The sequence below is a fragment of the Cygnus atratus genome, chromosome 6 (genome assembly GCF_013377495.2).
Source record: "Cygnus atratus isolate AKBS03 ecotype Queensland, Australia chromosome 6, CAtr_DNAZoo_HiC_assembly, whole genome shotgun sequence".
NCBI classification, from domain to species: Eukaryota; Metazoa; Chordata; class Aves; order Anseriformes; family Anatidae; genus Cygnus; species Cygnus atratus.
In genome coordinates this window covers 19091540-19113652 of record NC_066367.1, presented here as the reverse complement: position 1 = coordinate 19113652, position 22113 = coordinate 19091540, and the positions used below count along the sequence as shown (strand labels likewise).

General features: G+C 47.2%; 2 protein-coding genes across 4 annotated transcripts in view; both read left to right on the top strand.

The window, feature by feature from the left end:
- The window catches only part of METAP1D (methionyl aminopeptidase type 1D, mitochondrial), a 47019-nt gene extending 31006 nt beyond the window's left edge, over positions 1–16013 (top strand). The window contains exons 4-10 of one of the 3 annotated variants that reach the window (XM_035536880.1): positions 1760–1908; positions 2601–2643; positions 6178–6341; positions 14430–14527; positions 14674–14721; positions 15507–15585; positions 15716–16013. In XM_035536880.1, the coding sequence (XP_035392773.1) occupies positions 1760–1908; positions 2601–2643; positions 6178–6341; positions 14430–14527; positions 14674–14721; positions 15507–15585; positions 15716–15794 (660 nt within the window). In that variant the 3' untranslated portion in view covers positions 15795–16013. Of the gene's footprint in view, positions 1–1759; positions 1909–2600; positions 2644–6177; positions 6342–9190; positions 10045–14429; positions 14528–14673; positions 14722–15506 lie in introns of those variants that run through there. The other 2 variants (XM_035536879.1, XM_035536881.2) reach the window with 2 other exon arrangements.
- Positions 16014–19093: 3080 nt separating this feature from the next.
- DLX1 (distal-less homeobox 1) lies at positions 19094–20998 on the top strand. Its single transcript, XM_035571257.2, has 3 exons — positions 19094–19621; positions 20133–20332; positions 20744–20998. Exons 1-3 carry the CDS (start codon positions 19309–19311, stop codon positions 20996–20998), a joined length of 768 nt encoding a protein of 255 aa, XP_035427150.1. The 5' UTR covers positions 19094–19308.
- The last annotated feature ends 1115 nt before the right edge of the window (positions 20999–22113 follow it).

Genomic DNA, 22113 nt, shown 5'->3' with positions numbered 1-22113 from the left:
AGTATGACAAAGGCGGCATTATAACATCTGGATGCAGAAGAACAATGTTTGGGCTGAGCGTGTGTTTTTGCTGTTACCGTTTATTGCCTATTGGATTTAAAACCACCATATGGTATTATATATGATAGCACTTCATAGGTTTTGTGGAAAGATTTGGGACTAAACAGCAAAATCTATGACACAGAAGTATTTTGTTGGATACCACCACATTGCCCTGTCCCCTGTAAGGGATGACGTGTGCAGTAGGTGTCTCCCCAAAATTGCGAAGCTAGCAAAAGATCATTTAAAAGCAAAGCAGGTACCACTAAAACAAGATTTATTCATAGGACATAAGCCCCCCCATGCAGAGAGCACAGAGCTGTCCACTGAGCATCCAAAAGCCGCACTGAATCCCCTGGGCAGAGGCAGCACCCAGTGTGGTACATAACACTTCAGTCTGCCTACATGCTGAAGGTGATAGATGGGTGAGCGAAGGCAGGAGCAACAAACCTGTGTTTATCCAGAACCAGTGGCTGCAGCATCCGATACAGACAGCGCACAGGGCTGTGGCTGCCATCCCAGCCACCACAGCTGCTGCAAAGCAGGGGAGCTGCACAGAAACCCCACATTGTGTCTTGGGTGGGGTTGTCGTTCCTCATATGCTTTTGTGCTGAACAAGGTGCAAGCTGAGCAAATAGACCTGGTTTTATCCTCAGTGCACTACACAAGTGCACTCTTTTGTATTCACTGTACGTGATCGCTGAATATTTCAACATATGGTTATGTATGCCTTCTGTACCACAGCCTACCTATATTCCACGTGTTGCTAAAAAGTCCTCAAAAATCATAGCTGCTGTAGCATGTGTGTACGAAGTATGATTTTCAAAGGCTCAAAACTCATTCAAATCAAAATCAATTTGCACAGGAACCCTCAAAGGCACTTCTTCTCAATGAGGGAGGTTTCCCTACCAAATTTCAAATCCTAGCTCTAACCATTTCGGAGACAGAGTCTATCCAAAAGAAAAGCTACAAGAATGTTATTTTAAGCATGTGCGTTTTCCACTCCACAGATACTCAGAAAATGGCTGAATGATTTATGAGTTTTTTAAATATATAAAATCATGAGAAAAAGATGAATCTAGAAAATGTCAAGCATAAAAGTGAACATTACTAAAAATGATCAATAAGTGCCTGTAGATTCACTATCATTGCCTAGGCTGTGGAAACTTTAAGTAAAATATCTTCAAGATATGAACCCAAATATTTAAATCTTTTACAAAATTAGAGAATACTTGGAGAACGATTTCATAAAATGCACAAGTGCATAATGATATATGTACTGCACAGTTAGAAGAATTAATATCCTTTATTTTACGAATAAAAGGGGAAAGTAATGTGTTTTATAGACTGGAAGCATTAAAACCAGACATTTCTATAGCAGCTACTGAGACAAGATGCCATGGAAAATTGGTGCCTTTGAGAAAGCAAATGTGGAAAAACGGACAGAAAGGAAGTAGATCGTATTTTAGGTTTTCTAGGAACCTTTGAATGCTTATTTCTACTGCATGCTTGATTTAAAACCTTTTTTACTTAAAGGAAGAAAAAAAAAAAAAGTAGTCCAATATATCAATAAAGTATATCAGACAGTTTAGTGTTTTGTCTCAAAGCAGTGAATTTGAAACATCCAAGGTTTCATCGAAAAGTTTGGCTGCAATCACATTCAGTAAATATGAGAAACTATCTTTGCTTTTTTAACAGAATGTTATGTTTGATATTTTAGGTTGGCATGACAACTGAAGAAATAGATTCCATTGTTCATCATGAAATAATCAGACAGAATGCCTATCCTTCACCTCTGGGCTATGGAGGTTTTCCAAAGTCTGTTTGTACTTCTGTAAACAACGTGGTATGTCATGGTATTCCTGACAGGTATTTCCCCAATAATATACATTTTACCGCTGGGGATGAAAATGTTAAACTGAAATTAATAAATTGTGTTTAATATTGAACATATTTCAGCTTAACTGCATGTCATATGTAAATGTATTGCAGATGCATATTATGTTACCACACAATGCTGATAGATGTTATAGAAATGTGTGTGAAGTAGAACAACAATAATATTATCCTGCTTGTCCAAGTATTACAAAAAAAAAAAAACATCAAAAAAGCACATAATGCCTTTAGAGTTTAGTGTGTGGGAAAAAATAGAACCGAGAATAATTCTGATTTCTTTTTTCTCCAGAAAAATAAGTATAGGGTAGGGAATAAATATATTTGAATTTATGGGTTTTTTTATTATTTGCAATACATTCAGCTACTCACAAAGTAGAATACGAACCCTAGTGGGAGAAAAAGAATAAATATAATGGTAGATTTTTCAGATGTTGATATGTTTTTCTGCCAGTTGTTTCTCATTATTTTATATTCAGCTACACTTGTTCTCTACGTAGTGAGAGCTGAACATTAAAAATGGTTATTCAGTTTGCCTCTGCCTTCCTCCGTCACAAAATACCTACCCCCTGATTTTTATGTATGTGTCATTAGGTGTTTATTCTTATATTCCCTTTGTTGGGAACTGTCTGTCACCATTATTTTTTTCTTTTCTGTTTATGTTTCAGTCGACCTCTTCAGGATGGAGATATTATCAACATTGATGTCACGGTGAGTAATTCGTATAAAAAATAGTCTTTGATCAACTTTAGAGTCCCTGGTAGCAACAGGAAGAATAGTGGATCGGAGATGGGGAACGCACAGATGGATGTGCTGTTTACTTCTAAGGCAAGGCACAAGCAGCTGGTTTCCTTTTTTGTTTTTAACTGTGTGTTTATTCCAGCTAGACCCAGGCCTGACTTGAATTTAGGACTGGAATCAGATGCACTGAGATCAATGTTGGCCTAAGTGAAATGTCAACCCAATCCTGCTATGTGTCATGTTTTTGAGAAGGTGTAATTGTTATTGATCCACTGTGTAGTTAATGCAGAGCACCGCAGTACTGGGCAGCAGCTGAAGATAGATATGTATGAGATGAGCTAACATGAAGAAAGCCAGCATTTTTCCTTCACTCTGCCAAGATTGATCTTCCTCTTCCTGCTGATTTTGAGTGGGGCCTGTCATTATCTTACTCTGTCATTAGAGGCTACATTGGCCTGTGTATGTCAGTCTATTTGGACAGCAACTCTTTTGCTAGCAGTGTTCCCTACATTTATTAAAATCCCCGAAGGTAGTGTTGTGTTCCATTTCTGGTATAAAAGCCTGAACCTTTTGCGCAGAAACAGAAATAGTGTGATATAACCGTGACTTAATATTTCCAGAGAATGGCCAATTATAGCTACTTAAATAAACACTGGCTGGATTTTTGTAGGAGCAAGAAAATACTGAAACTGGGAACCTAATTCTGTTTCATTTAGAAAGCAAAAAGCATTCATGTCTTGCAGATGCTTTTTTTCTTTTTTATTGTATGTATTCTTTTTTATTGTATGTTTTTATTTTCCCAATGTGAATTTATTTCTAATATGGGCACAGAAGTCTTTTGCATTCTACTATTATTTTGCAGTATGGGAGTAACATAGGACCAAAATTTTTTAATCATTAAAAAAATTCTTGGTAATTTGATACTATTTTCCATGGGCCCAAATTTCATACTGGCAGAATCAAAGAAATCTCAAGTGGACTTACCTCTGAGCATGGGATTCAAGCTTTTTAAAATATTTTTTCTATGAACGTTAGGGTCAGTGACCTTTTTCCATGGTATACTCATGTCTGATCTAGAACTGTGTTTCTTTTCTTTTTTTAATTCTACTAATTTCTTCCCCATCTCCATACTTTCTAATTGTAGAATTATGACCGTCAGTTTTACACAGAGTGATCTACCATTTCTAAAGTATATTTTGGGCCTCATTTTTTTACTGTGGTGAATTGATGTAGTTTTACTTAATTTGATAGACTAAATCAGCTTGTCACAGCTAAGGATTTAACATCTGATTTCTTTGTAACTCATTAAGGTACTTCTAAATATATTTTTTTAGCTTAATCTGTCAGGATAATAATAACTCCTTAGATTAAAAAAAAAAAAGTGTAAATTCACATCACAGATCCTTTCCCTGATATTCTAAGTGAGACATTTTTATATTAATGTGGTCTGCACATCTTGTTCACCCTGGTTTACAGATAATGTATGACTAAATGTTAGTGGTCTTTCTGAAAATATATTCTTATTTGTTTTCTGTTTACCCTCAAAAAATAAAATAAATCTTGAAGTTTCTGTGAATGTGAAGATTCCTGCAAGGGTAGGAATTGCTGATTATCTTTGTAAAGACTTTTAACATTTGAAACTGAACTGTGTTGTGTTTGATAACTGTTCAGTTCCAAACTATCTAAGGAAGAAATATTACTTTACAGTGTTGCTAATTGATCTTTTAGTTTATTTTAATGAGCAAAATTGGGATGTTTCACAGGGGAAGAGAGTAAAAATCAAAGTAAATGTGCCACAACAAATTGCTTATAATTGTGTACAGGTTCTATAAAATGATTAAATAATATTCTGGTTATTAACTATAAACACTTCACACAATGTACAAATTAGTTGAAGAAAAAATCTATTTTTGCACAATTAAGATGGTAGAATTTCATAGATGAAACACAAATTTTATTGGCTTGATTCAAGTAACCTTTAGAATGTATTTAAGTGTAGAAACAGAAGCATTATGCATCAGAGAATCCACAGCACAGTGCAATTTTCAGCCAGCCATTACCAGGTAACATTTCTTACAACTTGAATCTTTCATTGACTTTTAAGGAATTAGTGCTGTGGTTGTAGTTTATTAATGTCAAAAACACATAATTGTGGTTGATAGCGTGCAGTAAATACTATTAATTTTAAGCTCTACTGTGTTTTAAATCTCTATTTGTTTTTCCAGGATGATGATGTGTAATGTTTTTGTTTGTTTGTTTAAGTGCCGTACTTGCTAGAGCTAAAAATGAACTAGTTCAGCTTAAATATGAACTGGCTAGCATAAAATCTGCCCATCAGGCATTAAATTGTAAAAGCAGATTTAGCGATAGCCTCAGCTGACAGAGGGAGGTGTACAACGGGGAGACGGCAAAGTTGGATCCTCGCTGACATTCATCTTCCTGTACAATGCTGTTCACTGGGAACTGCTTGCATTTTCTTTAAATCTCTCCCCCAACACAAACCTGGCCTTGGGATAAACTGTCTGTAGCCAGTTTTGTGTTTTTTTTTTTCAGTTTGGAATTGACCAAAAGGAATGTGAGTCTGTGTCTTTCACAAATTGCTCTCAAGTGGCAAAAGTTCAGTGCTTCAAACTTTGTGAATCATTAGTCCCGGGAGGATAGTTGCCCACTGTTTGGGGAAAAAAAATGTTTTAGAAGATCAAAACTGTGCACCATTATAATTTGTCTTTTGGTAGGGAAATTTGGCTTGCTCTCACAGTTGTGTGCCTGCCTGCCGTACTGCAGAGCTGCAAAAACCGTTTCTGTGCAGCGCTGCAGAGCTCTGCATGGCTTTCCTGTGCCCCAGAGGGAACTTCAGGAGAGCTGAGGCTTGAAGCCTATGAAATGTCAAAAACAAAGCAAAACAAAACAAAAAAGCATGTCATTAATTCAACAGGGCGCTGTGTTTGCCGCCTGAGCATAACCCCCAAACCCCTCAGGGGACATTCCCTGCAGAGGGATGGGTCTCCCAGCCAGATGCTGGTGGGTCTCCTGCGGCCAGCATAAAGCTCAGCACCTCACCCCTGCAGGACACCGATGGGACCCAACACCAGGGACCCCTCAGGACACTGGGTGGCCCCCAAGGCCCCCTCCAGCCCACGCATGGCATGAAAATGTCTTCTTGCTTGCGGCCCCGCTGGCATCACGGCCCGTAGCTGAGCAGTGTCACCTATGTCACCTCCTGGTGCTCTGCTAGGCAGTGATGCACAACTTTTTCATTTGTTGAGTTTTTAATTGGCAACCCTTACGCACCTTGCAGTCTTTCACGTTTTTTTTTTTTCCTGTTGTTTTTTTTTTCTTTCCAATGTTTCACTTTTCTGGTCTCATTCTTGCAAATGCAGCCTAACAGTGACCTATCTGTTGCAACACATAGCTCATTCCTAGAAAGAACAGATTTAATTCAGGAGGTAATCTGTTTCTGGATGCAAAATGAGAAAATGTCTTTACATTTCTGCATGTGTTTAGGTGTATTACAATGGCTACCATGGTGACACTTCTGAAACCTTTTTGGTGGGCAATGTGGATAAATCTGGTCAAAAGTTAGTGGAGGTTGCCAGGAAATGTAGAGATGAAGCAATTGCAGCTTGCAGACCAGGGGCTCCCTTCTCTGTAATTGGAAACACAATCAGGTAAGCCTTATATTGACAAGTAAAGGGAGGGCTGGCAAGTGGGACAAAGGTTATTGGTGGTTTGGTATAAAGCTGATGACATGTTTTATGATTCAAAACCATCATTTCAGTCTGATATCAGTATGTGAACTGCCAAGCTATAATGTTGTTCCTTGGGTAAGAGAGATTTTTTTTTTTAAGTGAATTACACCAGGGTCAGAAAAGATAACTGTGGAAAGAGTCAAAGATATTCATAAGGTAGATTTATATTAACAGATGTAATTTGTGGTGAGTTTTTGTTTCTTTCTATTTGTGTGTGAAACTATATCACATCTGTCTAACAATGTAAGAAGGTTAGAAACCATTGTTTTCATTGTATAGCAATAATGATTGTTACAAAGGAATTAGTCAACATAAATAAGTCTCTTTGTTTAAAAAGTACAAAAATATTTAACTCAAGAGCTTCTTATCTCACAAAGAGCAGTGTATACTAACGTCAGAGGGAAGAAAGAGCTCACATTAAGAGATTTTTCCCTATTTTGCATCTGTTCTAGCTGTTACATAAATGCAGTCATGACTTTTCTTCTGGCACTTTTGAATAAAATTATGGCTTAATTTTTTGAAGGTACCTATAGATTATTTTTAAATGTTTGAAAAAAAAAAGACATATATTGTATACATTTCATTAAGCAATACTTCAGTGGACTGTTAGTGGTCCCAACATACTATTGAATACGTTGCAATTACTTAAAAGCTGCAAGGCTTAGTCACCTTGAAAGGATGCTGCTTTTTTTCTTTGCAAATCTTCAAATACTTTAAGGAAAAAAAGAGAGCAGCAAAATATCAGTTAGATGTATTTATAGCTTTAAAAATATTGTAACAGAGTCTGAATCAAACTTTAGTAAAACCTCTTTGGGTTATATCTGAGAAGCTTTTATTGAAGACTTTGTATAAAATTGTGTTTTTGACAGTTTTAAATTATAGGCTAACTAGCCTGGAGAAAAAGGATAGTGTCTTTCTGTTCTTTCATAGGAAATGTTGAATCAGACCCCTACTGGGAAAAGAAATTTAATGCATATCTCACTATCTTACTGTCCATGAATATAATAGAAGTGAATTCAAAATGTAGTTTTATTTTTGCAAATGGGATGAGTCGATAGATGCACCTCATATTTTTGAACACCTAGGGTTCAACAAATTTACTGGTGGTGCTCTTGCATTTTAACAAAATTTATTCTTGAGTAGAAGGGGGCACAGAACACTAGATTCTTATTCAAGCATTCTATCGAGCTCTGCATTCATGGCTGTGTCTAAAGGGCATGTCAGCCTTTGATTCTCTCTGAGAGGTAATTATCCTTTTCCTGTCACGGAACAACAAATGATAGCTAACTACAGAGGCACATTTGCAGTAGTCACATTCATCAACTGCAGAAAAAAAATTCAATTTAATTGTGCAACACAGCTGCACATAGGCTTTTTGAGCATTTCTGTTGTTCTCCCTGTCTTGCTATTCCTCCCTCCAGATCTATTTTTTAAACTTTTTTTCTGGTTATTTTTTTCCCCCTTTTTGTCTCTTCTTCCATTTTTACTCTCTGTACTTTCTTGTTAAAGTAATTTTCCTTTGTGGCTCTCATTCTTTTTTCCCCATTGAAGGCTATGAATGTAGAAAATTATCACAATTACTCATATAATTGAGCCTCTTTGTAGCAAGTGCAACTCCAGTAGCCTTTCTCCATCATGAAAATGGTTTCATTATAGGGTTTTTCATATTCTCTGACACCATCTACACAGAGGAACAGGCGTGCAGATGAGATGTACTAGGAACAGGGTAGATCAGTAAGGTCACAGTAGGAATAATTAGCTCTGCTATGGAAAGAGCATCTAGGCCTTTTACTGCTACATAAATGTACTGTCCATGGCTTTTAGTCACAAAAAAACTTACTAACAAATGGAGCTCCCGCCTACTACTTTGAAAAAAAGATTTGTATCAACACTACAATTTTCCATCATTAAGACTAATAACACAGAGCCTAGTATACATCAAGGGGAATAAAAAGAAAAATCTCACATTCAAGTGGCGGCTGGGTGCTGACCTTTGTTCCCTTTTTTTGTGTTCAACTTAACTCTTTACAAAAAAGAGCCACACGCCACACCAACATGCAGGTGAACTCCAGCTAGTGCTAGCAAAGCATGGCATTCAATTGGAAAATCTGATAAATCTCCATGCAGGATAATGCATTTCATTACAGATTCACTACATTAATTCTAGCTGTATTAAAAAAAAAAAAAAAAAAAAAGGAAGAAGAAAAAGAACAGAATTGAATCTGACATTGGATTTTTGCTGTGTTGCTATGGAGGTCAGTTTACTTGCAAAGTGTAAATATATAGTCAGCGCCCCCTTTGAAAAGCAGATTAATCAAAGCTAGTAGATGTCCAAAACTACATATGAAATAGCAGGTCATTAACTTTATTTTTCAAGATTTTATCGTGTAGACAATTTAAATGTGCTGATGTGTTTAGAACTACTTCAACACTGCCTCTGCTGAAAGATCGCCTTGGTTGAGTGAAGTTGTATGTTTCTGGTTATTCGTCTTTCTGCATCTGCATACATACATACAAAAATCCATAGAAATCTTCAGTTTCAGGAGACTTAGAGATCATAAATACCTGAGAACATTTAGGCCCATCAGAATGGAGATCTGTCTAGGTATCTTTCATTAGTATTTTCTGTAAAGGTGCTCAAGTGGTATGCAGAACAAATCTTAGACACAAATAATCAGAGTATTTGCTTTCTATAAGTGGCTTGGGAATAATTATATCACAGAGGTAAGCTTGCATTCAGTGTTGTAACATATTCTTTGTTACTGAAGCTCGACAGCTGAAATCAAGTATTTCATGGCCAGTGGTTCCTTGTTACATCGGCTAGAAGTCGCAAATAAAAGATTACATGGATTCATGAGTTACTCTGCTTAGAAAAATGCGAATCTTTGCTAACCTGTTCCTGTTGAAGATGGTGGCAAAACTGTCTATCAACTCCACTGGGAACAGAATCGGGCCCTGTGTTCCCATTTCCTTCTAACACTAATGACATTTCTCTTTCAGACAGAAACAAATCTGGTTTGAAATCTACTTTTTAGCCATTGAGTTTAGATACGTGCAAGTGTTGTGAGTGTATAGAGCTAAAAAACGTAAACGTGATATTGTTAAATAAACCAATTTCCAACTCCTAGGAAAAAATAGTAGTGAGGAAAGTATTAATAAATGGTTTAAAATGTTTAACTCGTAAGTATATGTTTTGATATTAATTTAGAACAATATAAAGCAGAATTTAAAAAAAAATCTGTTTCTATCAGATTATGCACATTTAAACAATAAGTGGCTCAGGCAAAATAAGTCATTTTAATGTCATCTGTGATAGATTTTCCTTGACAGCTACTGTAAATTACAATTACACTGCTTCTCTCTGCACTTGAAAGTAAGCATTGCAATAAATTATCTTTTATTTCAATCCATCATGTCTGCTTTCAGAAACAGAGAACCTCAAATAAAAGTTCAGCACTATTGTAAGAAAAATACAGTAATTTGTGTTCCAGTTTGAAACTAAAATGTACCTTTCTTTCAAAAAACAATTGTTGGCTTTCAAAAATATTACTAATTATACCGCAACATTTATTGTCATTATAGGGAATCCCTGAACTTGTGCATTCCCTCAGTCTAGGATTACTATTTAAGAGAAAAATACTTTAATATTTTCCCTGTATAAATTTGTAATTTCTCAAATTAGTTAATATGGTGCTGTTGAAAATAAATATCATAAGCAAATCTAGTTCAGGCTGATGCCATTTTCAAGAATATTAAAAAAAAAAAGCCATTCAATGATTCAATGGTCATTTTGTTAACAATATATTTAAGAAAAGCATGAATACTTTTAATTTAAATAAAAAAGATGCATTCATACAGGTCCCTGAACAAGAAAACAATTATCACAGATCTGTTCTCTCTTCCAGTGTTTCCCAAGCGTGCCCCCTGCCCAGTGGTGTAGGGCAGATTTGTTTGGTAACTTTGGCCTCTGGTGTCGTGCAGCTGAGCATCAGTGATAAAGTTTGGTCTCTGGGGAGAGACGCAGGCAGTGAGTGGGAAACAGCTGTAGCTGGGAATCAGTTCGCTGGGATGTTCAGCCCGAGTCTGTGCCGCCCTGGCTGATCAGCCAACTCTCCCACTCTGGCACCAGAGGGCACAGGGAGGTATTGCTCCAGGCTGAAAGCAGGATTTGGTTTATTTTGTTTCCTCAGTGGGGGCTTAGATTATTGGGCCAGACCTGCCTTGAGGAAAAAGTAACAGAATCGGGTAAAAAGAAAATTAAGTGTAGGTTTGAGTTGTTGTTTGATTACTTTTTGTCCCAGAGTGGGAGTCCCAGTCCTGAGACTGGGTGTATGGTGTTTTCCTCTGGAGCTGGGATGCCCATTGTCCCCTAGGTGCTCCTAGAGGCTATCTGAGGCTCTCTGGGGAGGCACAGGGCCAGCCCCATAAGGAAATTCTTTCAAGCTCCTTTTCAGCGAGAGGGATTTATCCCGTTCACCCAAAAACTCAAGGGATGCTCCAGAACATCGAGGAGAGCTTTGTAGAGGAGCAGTCCTGCCTGTTGCTGCTTTGTTGCAATTTCCCTGTTGGGCTGCTGGCAGGAAGGCCGAGTGTCTCCACGCTCATCCCTCCTTTCGCAGGGAATTAGCTGTTGTCTGGCAGCAGTCAGGAAGGAACTGACACCCAGCTCCGCTGTGCACTCTCAGAAGCATGACAGCACCACCTGGGAGGCTCTGCCCGTGGGTTTTAGGTGGGCACCTGCCCTCAGTGACCTTCCTTTACCAGCTCAGCCACAGCCAGTTCATCCTGACACCAAGCGCTTTGCTGCCTGCAGAAGAGGAGCAGTGCTGCAGGGACTCTTGACTCTGCAGCCGCTGGGCTGTAACGCATGGCAGCAAAACATGAAATCAAGTACTGAGCTCATTAAATGATTATGCTTTTAATCCTGCCCAATTCACCTCTGCCCAAGCATACAACATGGCTCAAAGAATAAAATGTGTGATGGTAAATGTTATCAACGGATATTTTTAACAGCGATTGTAACCAAGAATCCTTGTCCTCCCTTTATGCTGTCGGTGCAGCGTGGCTCTGCTGCCCAGCTGCCACCGCGGGCAGTGGTGGGACTGGGATGTGCCCACAGACAAGGGGCCCTGCAGCCCGGTTCCTCAGCCCCACGCAGCCTGGTCAGCTCCTGCCGCCCTCCTTTACTTCTTTCCCACTTGTAGCCAGGACTCCTCTGGCGCTCTGTTTTCACAGAGCAGGAAATGCAAACTTCTGAAGTTGCCTTCTGGGGAAAACTGGAGAGAAAGGCCACCACTGACAAATCCCGAGCCGAGCGGTGAGGTAGCAAGACTAAAACATTGAGCTGTTGTCAGCAGCAAATGGCCAACTTAGGCAAAACTGCCCCACTCTGTGACATCCAGGCTTTTTAACCAGATTCCACAGCCTGGGAGCTCCAGTGGCCAGAGGAATGATCAAGATCAGCAGTTCAGTTCACACTTCCCAGACCTGTCTTTCAACGTCCTCCCTGCAAGCATCTACGGTCTATGTGAACATTCGTGCTTACAAAATTACCCTTGCAAGTCGCAGCTGGCGTTAGCAGCCTTTTTTTATGGAAGCTGCATGTGTTTCACTGTACCTCCGCACGGATATGACAGCTCGCTAGGATTTTTTTAATACTCCAAAGTGAAGCTAGTAGTTGTGGAGTGCTTTGAAATTCCCCATACAGTGCTTCCGAAGCACATGCAGATATTAAAACCAGATTGAACATGGCCAAGATTCATGCCTGCAGCTTATTTTCTCCACAGGTTTTCTGTGTGTCACTCCAGGTTTATTGGTCACGTTACGATTTATATAAAGAAGGCCCAAGCTCTGTACATAGACACATTTAAGTGGGGAGGTGGGGGAGCACTGTGGCTGGCAGTGCGGGTGTCACAGAAGGTAACCACCCAAGTACTGATACCAGCTGAGTTGTTTTTGAGCTCTTTGGCAAGAAAGTGACAGAATTCGACACTAAAACGCACAAGAACCACTTCTTCCACCACAGGAGGAGGGGACGTGGTCGTAGCAGTGCCTCGCGTGCCTGGGTGCCCCGTGAGCAGCTGCCCCTGCTGCCACTCAGCAGCCGGGAGTGAGTATGGGGCCTGGTGGCAGTCATGGGTGCCCTGGGCAGGCATCGGCGGAGCTGAACAGCTGCTGGCATCATTTAGGCTCTTGCAAAAAGACTCGCAGAAGGAGGCAAAGGAAAAGCTTACCCTGCAGTGCGTGTACAGCTTCTCCCGTCTCTTCAGAGAATCGCTTCCCCCGTATGGGAACCATTATCTGCATTGCTCTGGGCTTGGTCACCGGAGATCTTCCATTTCATTTTGTGTATGTTTCTGAGTAATCTGACTTTCTAATTCCTCCTCATTCTTCCTTGGCCTTCAGCATCGTCCTAACCAGTCCAGGTCTCTGACCCAGACCTGACTGGCATGACAGAGGCACAGCAGAAAGACTTTTCCATCATTAATAGGACTTTTCACTGCATAAGCCTTCATGATTTTTTTCCACGTAAATTATGTATAAGGTGAAACTCTGGACCTTGAATATCACCAAAAGAAGCCCAATTTCTAGCCTTACTAATAACAACTAAACCTGAAATTCCCATTCTTCTCCAGAAGTAATGAAAGAAATGTGATGAGTCTTTGTATCGGAGAGACGGGTAGATAAAAGCTACTACACAAATCCTGTTAAAACATGTTCTTAAGGCCTGGACACGGCAGCACTGTCAACTGTTCACCTGGCTCCCCTCTCTCACTCCTGCCCCGCAGTGGAGGCGCTCCGTGTCCTTTAGCCGCGGTGGGTGCCTCCAGGGACAGGGACAGGTGGGTGCCGGCACGAGCGCTGAGGAGGCCGCACGGCCTCATGCGCAGGGTGATGGCTATACGAGGAGGTCTGAGGCCACCTTGCACCTGAGTAAGAGCCTCCCCATGGGGGTTCGCGTGCTTCAGTTTCTGTGACAGCTGGCACCTTTATTCGAGTTTCTTATCTTTCCCGCTCTTCGTCAGCCTGTAGTCACACTCTGAGGAGCATTCGCTCGGCCATAGCTGTAGGCAAACCGGAAGTGCCTGCCTTGATTTAAAATGAACAAATGAGGCTTTTGATCTCACAGACAAAATCTTTTCAGACTGAGTGTCTTCCTGCCTTGCTCCTGTGATCCAGTTTGCTTTTAGAAACAATGTGGGGATGATATGCAGGAGCAGCTTCCTTGTCACTTCTAATCTGTCTTCAGGCCCCCCAGATCTCCGCGTGTTTCCATCTCGGACCTGGGAGGCCCTGCTGCCTGAGCAGCCTCCAGTCACCACCTAGCAGGGCCCTGGCAAGAGGCCTGCAAGCATCGGGCAGCCCCTCAGCCAGAGGACACCCCACTTGCCTCCAGGTCTTCCAGCCTGTAGGGATCAGGACAGGATTTTGCTTTCCCAGCAAGGGTAAGGCGTGGTGCTGGGCCCTGTTCCTGCAGGCAGGAATGTCTCGCTCAGAGATGCTCCTTAAGACAGGCCATAAGGAGAAGGCAGAGCTCCCAGGCAGAACTCAAGTGCCGTAGCTGCTATGGTTTGCATTTGGTACTGACGTGGTGGGTTCATTAGAAATACATTGTGAATTGGAGTGAGCAGATCCGGAGTTGCAGTACATTTCGCCATTGAGTGTTTTTAGTATTTTGCAAGGGAACAGGTTTGCCTTCTACCTCCCCCACCAGCAGCAGGACCCTCCTCACCCGCACAACCCGGTGCAGGCTGCAGGCATGTGGCCCAGCGGGGGCTCTGCAGGTAGGGAGATCTCGGTGGAGGCTGTGGTGTGCTGCTGCCCTGCTCAGCCTGTGGGCATGTTAACTCTGAAACCTAATGATGGCTCGCTGCCACTAGCTCTGATGACCACTCTCTTTCAGAGTGGGCGCGAAGTGTCAACCCCACACAGGTGTGACACCCTGGCACTGGTGCGCTGTCAGGAGCCAGAGCGTGCTCCCTCATGGTGTCCCCTTTACCCCCGCAGCTTGGTGGCACAGCGCAGTGGCTTCCAGGTCTGCCCCTTCTTCGTCGGCCACGGCATCGGGTCGTACTTCCATGGGCACCCCGAGGTGTGGCACCACGGTAAGTGGCCCCCAGCGCTGTGTGGGGCTGGCTGTGGGCAGCACAGCACCTGCACACCCAGATGGGCTCTGAGGCGAGCGCTGGCTGCTCTCGCCAGTATATATCTGTGTGTGTGTGTATAAATGCATTTTTATTTTCTTTTCTAGCCAATGACAGTGACTTGTTAATGGAAGAGGGAATGGCATTCACAATAGGTTAGTAAATGTATTCTGTGTTTGTCTGTAATAAGCACGCACACAACGACCCAGCTCCGAGCTATTTCTTTATTTGAATATAGAAATGTCCAGTCGGACGTGGAGGTGCGGGCGGCACTGACCCTTCAGGCAGCAGATTAAAACATTACTCTTAAAATGCCGTACGGAAGTGCTGGGCTGAGACACTTCCGAGCGCCGAGATTTGGTAAAGGGAAAAAAACCTTGGCATGAATCTTGGTGAAGAGCTCGACCCCGGGGGTGTCTGTCGGCTGCCTCCCGCCTGCCGAAGCCGCTGCCGGGCCGGGGGCAGCACGGAGCTGCCAGGCACAGCCCGGCCCCGCAGCCACCGAGCGCCAGGCACGGGGCTGTCGGGGGAAAAGCCGCTCTTCCTCCCCACGAGGCTAAATGGCGCGGTAATTAGAGGGAAATCAGAAAATTGTTGTTTTGCCGCTTTAATGAACATTTTAAGACTGTTTAAAAAATTCCAATATTTCAAACTATCTGCTGTTTATAAGCGTGGTTGGCGCTTTGGTTATTATCCACGGGGTCTTAATTAAAGCTTGATTAAAATTCCTCGCTTTTACAAAAGAGGAGTGGGCAAGCCCCTACCTTAACGTTTCGTCTTCCTACTCGGTTCCCGTGGCAGTGGCAGCTCAGAGCCGGCCCGGGGCCGGGACCCGCCGAAGGGCAGCTGCCTGCTGGGCCCCTGCCTCGCCCCGCAGCTCGCAGAGAGCGCGACTAACTTGAGAAAACAGGGTTTTGTTTGTTTTTTTTCCTTGTTACAGAGCCGATAATAATGGAAGGCTCCCCCGAATTTGAGATCCTGGAGGATAAATGGACCGCGATTTCTGTAGACAACAAAAGGTGCCTGATTTGGGTTTTTTATCTCCCCCAAGTCCCCGAGCTGGTCACTGGCAGCCGAAAGCCGCCTGAGTTTGCCGGGCACGGTGGTGGCCGCGTTTGCCCCCTGATAACCGCTGCGTGTGCCCTGCAGGTCAGCACAGTTTGAGCATACCGTCGTGGTTACCTCAGAGGGAGCAGAAATCCTCTCTAAGGTGGTGGAAGAAGCCTAAAGATGGAGCGAGGAGCGGAGGGACTCGTTGTGCTTGCGGGATTGCCAGTGTCACCCGGGACAGAGATAAGATTTTTGTAATTTCTTTGGGGAATGGGTGCCACCTAAGTCGCTGCAGGGGCAGAAAAAGCAGCCCGAGGGGCTGGCTCTGGACACGGTCCTCTCTGTGTGTTACCTGGTGAGTATTTAATAAAAGCCTGATGGCGTGTTTGTGACCCTGGAGGCAGCCACGCACAGCCTGCGGGGGCTTGGGTTGTCTGGGGTGAGGGCAGCGAGCGGGTCCCCCTCTTCCACGTCCCGTGCAGGACACACACAGGACTTCACAGCTGAGCTGTGGCTCAGTTTGGCCTCACCGCGGCTACAAGGCGCTGCGTCCCGGGCTGTCTAACTCTGCTCGGATGGACAAGAAAGTTTCCCGGGGGCTGGCCCGGCGGCTGCAGCCTCTCCCCAGCAGCTGACCCCTGTCCGCGGCTGCTCTCCCGGCGCGGCACACGGAGCGATTGGAGGCGAGATGCGGAGCGCGCTTTCCTGCAGCCCGATGGCTGCCCCTCTTGGAGAATTGGCCGGCGTGGGGGTTAACGGGGGGACACTGCGCAACTTCGGTGTGTGGCAGCGCGGCGGAGGAAGGATGGGGCCCGCGGGGGCGGCCCTCGGGGAACGCCCGGCCCCGGCGCTCGCTGCGGGCCCGACGGGGCGGTGGGACGGCTCTGGGCTGCGGGGGGCGGCCGCCTCGTCGCCCCGTCGGGCCGGACGTGTCCGGCGGTGACACTTACCGGCTGCAGGACCCGCTCCTGCCTCGGCCACAAGCAGGCGGCACTCGGGAGCGCGCCCGGCCCGCGGTCCTGCCGCTGCCGAGCCGGGGCCGCCTGGGAGCGCGCCTGGCGGGGCCGGGCCGGGCCAGAAGCGAGCCGGCGTCTTCCCGCTTGTCCGCGCTGTTTGCTTTCACCCGAGTACGGCGAGCTGTCAGCTCGAATCGTTTCTAACAGCATCTTTTCAGGAAGCAGGACCCACCCCCAGGCCGTTTCTAATACCGCAGGGCAGCCTTTCAGCTCGCTCGTCCCTTAGATTAGTTTGGAAGGCCTTAAAACCTGTAAAAATAAACGAAGCATCAAACAAGTTTGCAAACGCGCAGAGGTTACGCGGCGTGCCGTCGGGCCGGCAAGGCGAGGGACGCCCGGCACTGCCCGGGGAGGCGGGTTGGCTTTCCCAAAATCCCAGCGGCGGCCGCCCCGAGCAGTCTGGGGCCACGCGCTAACCGGGCACAACCCCCGGGGGGCACCGCAGGTGCTAAGCGAGAGCCCGAGCGGCGCCCCCCGGCCCCGCGGGGCCGCCGCAGCTTCACGCTCCGTCCTCTTCTGTCCCGTCCCGTCTGGTCCCGTCCCGTCGCGGAGGATGCCGCCGGGCCGTCGTGCGCGGAGGCCGCCCGCGGGTAATCCCGGCATTTGCGGCACCCCTTTGTAACTCTAATTACAAACTAAACAACAGAAGTGCTCGGCCTCCCCTCAGGCGGGACGCGTTACCGGGAGAGCCCGAGGGGGGCCCCGACGGGGAGGCCGCCCCCCGCCCGCTCCCCGGGGCTCGCTCGCAGCCTCCGCGCCCCCTCCCCTGGGACGGCGGCGGCCCCGCTCCGCGGGACGGGAGGCGAGGGGGTGCTCCGGGCAGTGGCGGCTCCGCTCCCGACGGCTGCCTGCGCCCAGCCCGCCGGTCCTCGGGGCGCGGTGGAGCGGAGACCCGCGGCCCCGGGCTCGGGGACGGCGAAGGCGGCGGCGCGCCCCGTCCCCTCCGCGGCCAAGCGCGCAGCCCCGCCTCGGACGGTCACTTACATCGCCGGGGGCAGAGCCGCTTGCCGGAGGAGTTCGTGTGGGATTCACCGCTCCTGCCCCTTCCCGCACCAATCCGCAGCTATTTTGTGGAAATGAACTTTACGCGTCGCGAGCGCAAAAAAAAAAAAAAAAAAAAAAAGAAGGGGGGGGGAGTAAAAGAGGCGTTGGGAAATGGGCAATTAAAACCGACAGAGCGACTAATGAAAAAGGAAAAAAGGAAAAAAAAAAAAAAAAAAAAGGAGCAGCAGAGGGGCTCGCTCCTGCCAGCTCGGCGCAGCCAGCAGGGCCGGGACCGGGGCCGGGGGTGCCGGGTGCCGCCGTGCCGGGAGCCCCGGAGCCCCGACGGCGGGCGGCAGCCGGCGGCGGGGAAGAGAAGTCGGCGCTGCCACCTCCAGCGACCTCAGCCAGGCGATTTGTTTTGAGTGTTGTTTGTTATTGGTGTTCGCCCTTTGCCAAAACGTGCTCGATTGCAGAGATTTGGTGCCGCGATAAGTGCGCGCCCCAGACAGCCTAGGTGTAACCGGGAAAGTTCAGCCCAGGCCAGATCAAATCCCAGGCTGTTTAATGCTGAAAGGCTGCATGTTGCTATTAGTGTTAAATATATGGCTAATTATGCGTATGAAAATTAAACATCAGTGTTATGCTAATGGGGCCGCCTTCAGCTGTGGATCAGAGCACTTGAGACTAGCATTTAATCAAATGAATCAGTAACTAATACATCTGCACGTGTGAACTTTCACGAGATCATTTTCCTGTTACAGCCACACCGCCGAATTATGAAAGAAATAATTATCAACACTTTCTAATTATCTAACAAAGTAATTTGGGATTCATCGGGGGCTTTCTGGGGAGGATCTCCCAAGTCCCACCTCATTCACCGCTCACGCGTACGGAAGTTTCCATTTCAAGCTCAGTGCCGCCGCTCCGGGCGAGCTTTGCTTCCTTGCATTTGTTTTCCCGGAGCTTTTTTTCTTTTTCTTTTTTCTTTTTTTTCCCCTCCCTTCTCCCCCCCAGACGAACAATGACCGCCCGGCGAGCCGGAGGACCCCCGGCAAGGAGCGCGGAGCCGCTGCCCCGACCCCCGGCCGCACTTCGCCCGCGGGGCCCGGTGCCGTGCCTCGGAGCGGGCCGGGGGGGGGGGGGCTACCCCGGCGGCCCCTCCCGGGCCGGCCCCGCGCCCCTCCGCGCCGGGGGGCGGAGGAGAAGGGCGGGGGGAGGTGCCACGGCCCCCGCCTCGCCCGCTATCCGCCGGAGCTGCTCGCCGGGGCCGGCCGGCCGTCGGGGCCGGCGAGTGGCGGCGGGGCCGCGGGGGCCGTCGGGGCCGTCGGGGCGTGCGGCCGGCGCTCGGGGCCGCGCGGCGCTGCGAGTCCGGCTCTCGGCGCTCACCGGGGTCCAGGCGAGCCCCGAGCGGCTCGGACCAATCCAAAGCGATTATGCAAGACGGCGGACCAATCAGCTCCGCCGGCTCATGAATATTCATAGGCTTGGCTGAGTCAAAGCTTTTAGGCGAGTTTGTGTAGATCTCCAGCATCATGCTTAGACTTTTCAAAGAGACAAACTCCATTTTCTTATGAATGGAAAGTGAAAAACCCTGTTCCGCTTAAATTGGGTTCTTTCCTGTCCTGAGAAACACAACAGACCCCAAAAAGGCAAGCTGAAGAGAGAACACACACACAGACCAAGCGACAAGAAATGACCATGACTACCATGCCAGAGAGTCTAAATAGCCCCGTCTCAGGGAAGGCTGTCTTTATGGAGTTTGGGCCGCCCAGCCAGCAAATGTCTCCTTCTCCCATGTCCCACGGACACTATTCCATGCACTGTTTACACTCCGCGGGCCACTCTCAGCCTGACAGCTCGTACAGCACAGCTTCGTCCTTCTCCCGACCGCTGGGCTACCCCTATGTCAACTCGGTCAGCAGCCACTCGACCAACCCCTACATCAGTTCAGTGCAGTCCTACCCCAACAGCTCCAGCCTGACTCAGACCCGGTTAGAGGAGACAGGTAGGTGCACTCGGCTTGGGGCGGGGGGGGCAGGGAAGGCAGGGAGGGAGGGAGGATGCTTGGATCAAAAAAAAAAAAAAAAAAGCAATCTGTCGGGGGGGGATTAAAATTAAATTACAAAATGTTAGTCAGGAGAGGCTGAGGATCACAGGGGAGCAGAACACAGAGCACACAATGCCCGGCTGGAAAAGAAATCAACCCAGATGTGCACGTATTAGTCTTCGTAATTATTTATTGCGTAGCGCTATAAACAATGTATGCAATTAAGGGTAATTAAACCTAAACTGCAGCCTGTAAAAATAGCAAACTTTCTCTGGGAAGAAGCCTGGGCTGCCATAATCGCCCGGAGCCTTTGTTAGCGTTACTCGAGCCGCACTTTTCTTCCTTCTCATGATTGTTGTTGTCGATGTCGCTGCTGTTATTGTTACTATTGCTGTCGCTGTTGCTGTTACTGCTATTATTACTATTGCCGCTATCATTATTATTTATTGTGCATCGTTTGTGGTTGTAGGGGCCGAATCGGAGAAAAGCACTGTGGTAGAAGGAGGGGAAGTTCGCTTTAATGGGAAAGGGAAAAAAATCCGCAAACCCAGGACTATTTATTCCAGTTTGCAGCTGCAGGCTCTGAACAGGAGGTTCCAGCAAACTCAGTACCTGGCTCTCCCCGAAAGAGCCGAGCTCGCGGCCTCTCTGGGACTCACCCAGACCCAGGTACGGCCCTGGCCGCCTCGCTCCCGGCCTCCCCCTTCCCCTCTCCCCCCGGGCCACGATTCCCGGAGCCGGGCCGCAGCCGCGGGCAGTGGGGCCCGGCGCCGCCCGCCCCGTCCATGGGGCACGGCCCGGCCTGGGGGGCTCGGGGGGGGGGCAGGGGGGACGCGTCCCGGCGGCTCTGCGGCACGAAACGGCGGCGGGGACCCGGCCAGGGCACGGGGCCGCGGGGGAAGTGGAGCCGGGGAGCTGCGGGGCCGGGTGGGGCGAGGCGAGGGGACCTTTGGGGGCCCCGTCGGGGCGGGCGGGCGTCGGGGGGGGCTGTAGGGGGCCCGCCTGGGGCCTTGCCGGGGGACGCCGAGCCGTGGCGAGCCGTGGCGAGCCGTGCTGAGCCGTGCCCCGCTCCCGTTGCAGGTGAAGATCTGGTTCCAGAACAAGCGCTCCAAATTCAAGAAGCTGATGAAGCAGGGAGGGGCCGCCCTGGAGAGCAGCGCCCTGACCAACGGCAGGGCTCTCTCGGGCAGCTCGCCCCCGGTGCCCCCGGTGTGGAACACCACCTCCGCCTCCGGTAAGGCCTCGTCGGGGACCCCGGGCACCTACATCCCCAGCTACACGTCGTGGTACCCTTCGGCCCACCAAGAAGCTATGCAGCAGCCTCAGCTGATGTGATTACACACCCGTCCATCCCCTACCGCAAGCACTATCGGTCCCGAAAAGAATTAAAATCATCACGGAAAAAAAAATGAAATTAAGTAAAAGGAAAAAAAAATTAAAAAGAGGGGGAAAGAGAAAGAGAGAGAGAAAAAAGGAAGCAAACAAACAAACAGGAGGTCTCTGCCCATAGAGCCGTTAGCACGCTGCGCTGTAGCTCGGTGCAGGAGGGCACAGATGTGATGCGGGCCGGTTCCCACCGCTGACAGCTGACGGAGCGGCCCCGAGCACCGCACAACAGCCTGGGAGCAGAGCGAGCGCCGGCCGCGGCTTTGTGGGACAATCAGAAAAATATGTTTGTGGGGGGGAGCCCTCTCCTCTGTCCTGTCTGTCTGTCTGTGTCTGTTGAAATGTAGGTCAGCTATTTGCCACCCCGATCTGACGGGCTCTGTGGTCGCAGGGGGGGAGCGAGCTGTACAATTTCCAGAGCTTTTTTTCCTCTACGTTTTCTGTAACTCTCACTATTCATCTGTATATTTTTTGTTGTTAAAAGGGGAAGAAAGGGATTTTATTTATTGACTTATATTACCACTATAAGAGTGCTAGAGACAAACGGACGACCTGGTTTGCTGAGCGCACGGTTCAGACACACGGTTTACTTCGACCCAAAATCCCCGGCTCTGCAACCCGCCCCTCCGGGGAAGAAAAAGAAAAAAAAATCCCCCAAAAAGAAGGATGCAGTTTTTAACTTTTACAAATAACTTTTCTACTTCGCTGGTGCGTGGAGAGCTTTGGTCCGAATGCTTTGCGTTTTTCACCTCTCTGACAAAGGGAAGAGATGCACATTGTTCGAGACTGAAGGGGGACGGCGGCAGCTGCCGGCCGCTTTGCGGAGGCGAAGCGAGGCACCGGGGGCGCAAGGGGAGCCCCGAGGGCGGCGGGGGGAGCCCGCGGTCCCGCACGGCCCCGCCGAGGCTTCCCCGCGGAAAGGCGGCCGCAGCGGAGATGCCCAAACCGACGTGCAGGAGCTACTCGCTGTACATATTTTATTCTTTATTATTATTATTATTATTATTATTGTTCTGTAAACATGTTGCACAAATTTAGCCTTTTGTTTTGTTATTTTTTTAATG